Source organism: Panicum hallii, chromosome 2 (genome assembly GCF_002211085.1).
Source record: "Panicum hallii strain FIL2 chromosome 2, PHallii_v3.1, whole genome shotgun sequence".
Taxonomy (NCBI): Eukaryota; Viridiplantae; Streptophyta; class Magnoliopsida; order Poales; family Poaceae; genus Panicum; species Panicum hallii.
This window is the reverse complement of record NC_038043.1, coordinates 45,026,671-45,031,013: the sequence shown is the minus strand read 5'-3', so window position 1 is coordinate 45,031,013 and position 4,343 is coordinate 45,026,671. Positions and strand designations below refer to the sequence as shown.

At 46.7% G+C, this 4,343-nt stretch overlaps 1 protein-coding gene across 5 annotated transcripts; it reads right to left on the bottom strand.

The window, feature by feature from the left end:
• Positions 1–1,426: 1,426 nt before the first annotated feature.
• On the bottom strand, positions 1,427–4,343 carry LOC112880262 (protein SLOW GREEN 1, chloroplastic-like). 5 transcript variants are annotated; one of them, XR_003226275.1, is made up of 5 exons: positions 3,186–4,342; positions 2,477–2,561; positions 2,204–2,337; positions 2,028–2,108; positions 1,872–1,931 (listed from the first exon to the last, which is right to left on the bottom strand). XR_003226275.1 is itself a non-coding variant. In XM_025944790.1 (3 exons), exons 1-3 carry the CDS (start codon positions 3,852–3,854, stop codon positions 1,728–1,730), a joined length of 954 nt encoding a protein of 317 aa, XP_025800575.1. In that variant the 5' UTR covers positions 3,855–4,343; the 3' UTR covers positions 1,427–1,727. The 5 variants fall into 5 exon arrangements, 3 of the variants coding, with proteins under 3 accessions (XP_025800575.1, XP_025800576.1, XP_025800577.1); XR_003226276.1 differs by lacking the exon at positions 2,477–2,561 and having other exon boundaries at positions 1,880–1,931; positions 3,186–4,341; XM_025944790.1 differs by lacking the exons at positions 2,204–2,337; positions 2,477–2,561 and having other exon boundaries at positions 1,427–1,931; positions 3,186–4,343.

Below are 4,343 nucleotides of genomic sequence, written 5' to 3'. Positions count from 1 at the left end.
GCTTTGTTGACGCAGGATAAGATTAGGACCGGGCTAGATTCTGTTGCTGCGGATCCATGATATGGCCTATGACGATTTTCATATTGGTGCGGTGCTGCGGTGCTGGATGTTGAGTACTTGGATGGTGCAGCCACCACAAGATCTGCATCTCTGTATCAGTGTATGTGCATGCCACTGGATCGCACTTCTGAAGACGCCATGCTCCACATTGCCAGTTTGCCACCCTGCAAGCCACGAACTCTAGTGAAGTCTGAGATCCGAAAGCTCCATTCATCTTCACGGTAGTATCCTTTTCTTTTACCTCGACACTCGATAGGATGCAGAGTTCTCCTCGTCATGTTGCTCTTCACGAGCATTTACCACTGACCATCGCAGCTCGGAAGGTGACAGGGAGCACTTGTTGCCAGAACCAATAACCTTCCAAAAATGTACACCACAAACGTGTCAGCAGATCCAAGCAGGAGCTGACAAAGCGAGGGAGGGCACTGTCCGCACTGGCAGATTGCCGATTTGGAAGGCATGCAGAAGCGGACTAATAAATTCTGGGCGTTATTTGAGGAAAACAGACAATAGTCGACGCGACAGGTTTGTCATGAAGACGAAGTTGATGGTACCACCGTACCAGCGCCTGCATTATTGATACGGACGTCTGTTTCGGATGAACAGACCCCCTCTTGTTGTAATCTTATATAGGGTGTGTTCGTTTCACCCCTCTAGAACCCGAAACATCTAAACTTTAGAGGTCCGGCACCAAACAGCCCTCTAATTCGGCCTCTAATAAAACTGCGATTCTTTAGAGGGGGGAGCACTCTAAAAATTTTAGAGGGCTCTAATGGCAAACGAACACACCTATAGTAGGAAATCAGCTTGTGAATCGGTCCAAGCAGCCTTATCATGCACATACAACTTCAGCCTTATCATGCACATACAACTTTGAAGTTGAGTGGCTACCATTAATGCACAAAAGTGGATGTACACTTTTTTTTAGATGAAATGGATGTGGATTTACTTGTACTTACATGCCGGATCCCAATGTAGAATTCAGCCTAGAAAATAAGAAGAAATGTAAATTCCGCCGCCTCTCGGAGATACTAGAAATGTTCGTACGTGACCGTGGACAGCCAACAGGCAACGGTGAGTTATTCAGGGTAGAGTTTGGCTTTTGGAACTGCTAAATCACACTCTGAGTGTATCTCTAACTCTCTCACTCAGGGTAGAGACTTTTGAAGATTCCTTTGCAAGTATCATACTCACTTGAAAAGCGAGAATTGAAGATTGAGCACAGTGATAAGGAAGCGTATGAATAGGATCGTATGTGCAATAGGACTGGAAACTAGAGGTATGTGATAAGACAAGGTGTTTGGAAGTTGTGTGAATGGAATTCAACATGAATGCATGTTAAGAGGATATGCTAGTGCAAAACAGGGGAGGTAATACTTCACTGTGATACAGAATTTACAACTTCTTTCAGTATGTACACCTGTATATCATTTCACAACTCAGTGAGCTCACAATGTACACTTCTTTCAGTATGAACTTTCAAGCAGATTTTTTCTGTGGACATAAATACTTCACCTCTCATCATCATATTCTAATGCAAAGTGACAGCAGGGGCGGAGAAGGAGCAAAGAAAAATAGTGCTGGGAGAAGCACCTCTCACTCACTTCCCTTTATTATATTTCATCTGCAACAATCCTAATTTCATCTAAAAAAAATGATCCATTCAGCTATGAAAATTCTAATGGATCATTTCTTTGATAGAAATTTTGATCCAATTCCTTTTGTATCCGATCATCTGACTCCATTTTAGCTGCTAGTATAACATCACTAATAAAACTCTTATCTGGGAATTCATCTGGCACAAGGCTTCTGTATATATCAAATTGCTTATCTGCGTCTTCTTTCCTGTCTAAAAGTGCATACACAATGCCCTGCAAGACAAAGTAAAATCCAGAGTCAGAATCAAAACAAAGATACTTTCAGGAATCAGGACAAATCACAATCCACAGAAGACAAAAGAGTAGTACCTGGCAAAGGTGAGGCCGAAAATCTCGAGGATCCTCGTCTATAAGATTTTGTAGTTTCTCAGATGCAACGTCTAACTGACCCTGTGTGCCATCAAAACTTTCATTTAGACAACAACAAACTGCCACGGATTCAGAACTCCATGCCATTTGAAGTATTTGTTACCATGACAACACACATTTGTGCAATCAAAAGCTTTATGTTGCGCTATTCCAGGACCCTTTTGTCAGAAATCGCAACTTGCAAAGCATTCTCAAGCATTTCAAAAACAGCAGGGCCTTCGAGTTTCTTATGCATACACAGTGCGAGTCCCTGCAAGTGTGTGAGGTGTTACCAGATCATGAGGAAATACCAACTACCTAGAAATATCATATGAATGGGGCTATAAGAAAGAGCATGTTCTAAGAATGTCTTAAGGACTAGAATTGGGTTCAGAATCTGCTGCACATGCCTGAACACAAAATGCTGAGCAGATAGATCAAGAAGTAGAGAACTTGCTCTGCTTCATTCCTCACAAAATCACTTCTTTTTTGTAGCTGCATTTTACCCAGTGAAATTCACAACGTTTGATATAATCAGTTCTTTTTTCAAATCAATCAGTTAATTTACAACACTTGACTAACCAAGTTATATAACCCCTACAATAAATATTGAGAAAGCCTCCTCATACATAGTTAATACTTCCTACCATCTTAAAATGAAAATTTGACTGTTAATGAAACCTACACAATATTCGTCACAATACACCTTATGGGAAGGGCTCATGGGCTGTGCCACAACCCTCCAATTCCTGTTGCATTTGAACTTGCTAGCACGTGAACTGGTTACCAAGTGTGTAGCCAAATGTATTTCTGTTCCATTCTCACAAAGCATTAAGACAACATTAGGTGGAGTCTTAGGACAACTCTAGCATAGGTTAGAAATAGCTGCAGTAAACTGCCAAGATGTTAATGGAATTGTGGCACGACTTTTTGTTCCATCACCATTAACAACCTATTGCAACTGCTACATGTACGATCTTTGATCAGTACCAAGGCAAGCAGAAACCAATAATCATAGCATAATCTGATATATTAACGTGACAAATGTAACCATATCAACAAGAACAATTGCAGTTAGTGGATACTTTAGATCAGAAAGAGCATGTATGTTATACTCACATGGAGAGCACGGACGAGAAGGGGCTCCTCTGCTAGGACCTCCCTGAACTGACGCTCGGCCTCGGCGAGGTCCCCACTGAGCTCGTGCAGCTGCGCCACCATCAGCCGCCACTCCACCACGCCGGGCTCGGCGTCACGCAGCCGCCGTGCGTACCGGAGCGCGCCGCCCCAGTCCGCGCGCCTCATCTTGGCGTACAGCGCGCACTTGAGCGCGTCCACATCGCCGGGGTTGCGGCTCAGAATCGCCGAATACATACGCATCTCATCGTCGTCCTCATCCTCGTGCTGCTCCTCTTTCTCTTTTACCTCTGCTTTCTCAACCTCCTGGTTCCTTTCTTCGGATTCTTGCTGCTCGTCTTCGTCGTCTTGCCCCTCGATTTGCTGTGGCTGCAGAGTTGGCGGGGGAGCGGAGGCGAGGGCGGGGAGCGGGCGGACGCCGGATAGGGAGAGGAGGCCTGCGGCGAGCAGGAATAGGAGGGTCCTCGAGGTTGAGTCTACGGACGAGAGGACGCCGACAGTCGGGGTCTTGAGGGAGGGGGAGATATAGTAGGGGACTCTGGAGAAGCGTGGGGGTTTGGGTGGAATTCGGAAGCGGTTGGGCTTGAGGGGGGAGGGGAGGGAGGCAGAGGCTGTGGGGAGTGTGGTGGGCAAGATGAAGTTCATCGCCATGGCCGAGGCTTTGTCGCGAGCAAGAAGAAGAATATGCACCGGCTCATGCCCAAGCCCCAAACAAATCAAATCAAACCGGCTTCAGCACAAAATTAAGCCAGCATAAGCCGACTGAAAAAATGAACTGCGCACCGTGAGCCAAAAAAAGTGGCTCGTCCCGGCTTCACCTATTTCCGCAGCCAAGACATATGCCACTGCTGCTCAAGTTCACCGAAATTACAGCAAAAAATGCCACCACTCGTACCTCTCGTCGGCCTTCTCTCTCGTGCGCGTCACGCTGGTGGCGGCACCGGCCGCGGGGCTGACGGGGCGGCACGGCGCGGCCGCACGGGGCCGGCGAGCGGAACGGCGCCAGGACGCGCGGCCGCGAGGGGAAGACCGGCGGCGGAGCGCACTGGCGGGCAGAGCCAACCGGTGTTCAGCGGCAAAGAACAGAGAGATGTGAGAGATGCAAGTATTCGTGGCTCAGAATGAGATTGAAAGAGAAGC

Bases quoted from the DNA above. Each gene is read 5' to 3' on its own strand.
- LOC112880262 (XM_025944790.1), bottom strand. From the start codon at position 3,854: ATGGCGATGAACTTCATCTTGCCCACCACACTCCCCACAGCCTCTGCC. The intron at 2,109-3,185 runs GTGAGTATAACA...GATGGCACACAG, and splicing joins TTCTCGTCCGTGCTCTCCAT to GGTCAGTTAGACGTTGCATC. The intron at 1,932-2,027 runs GTACTACTCTTT...TTTGTCTTGCAG, and splicing joins TTCGGCCTCACCTTTGCCAG to GGCATTGTGTATGCACTTTT.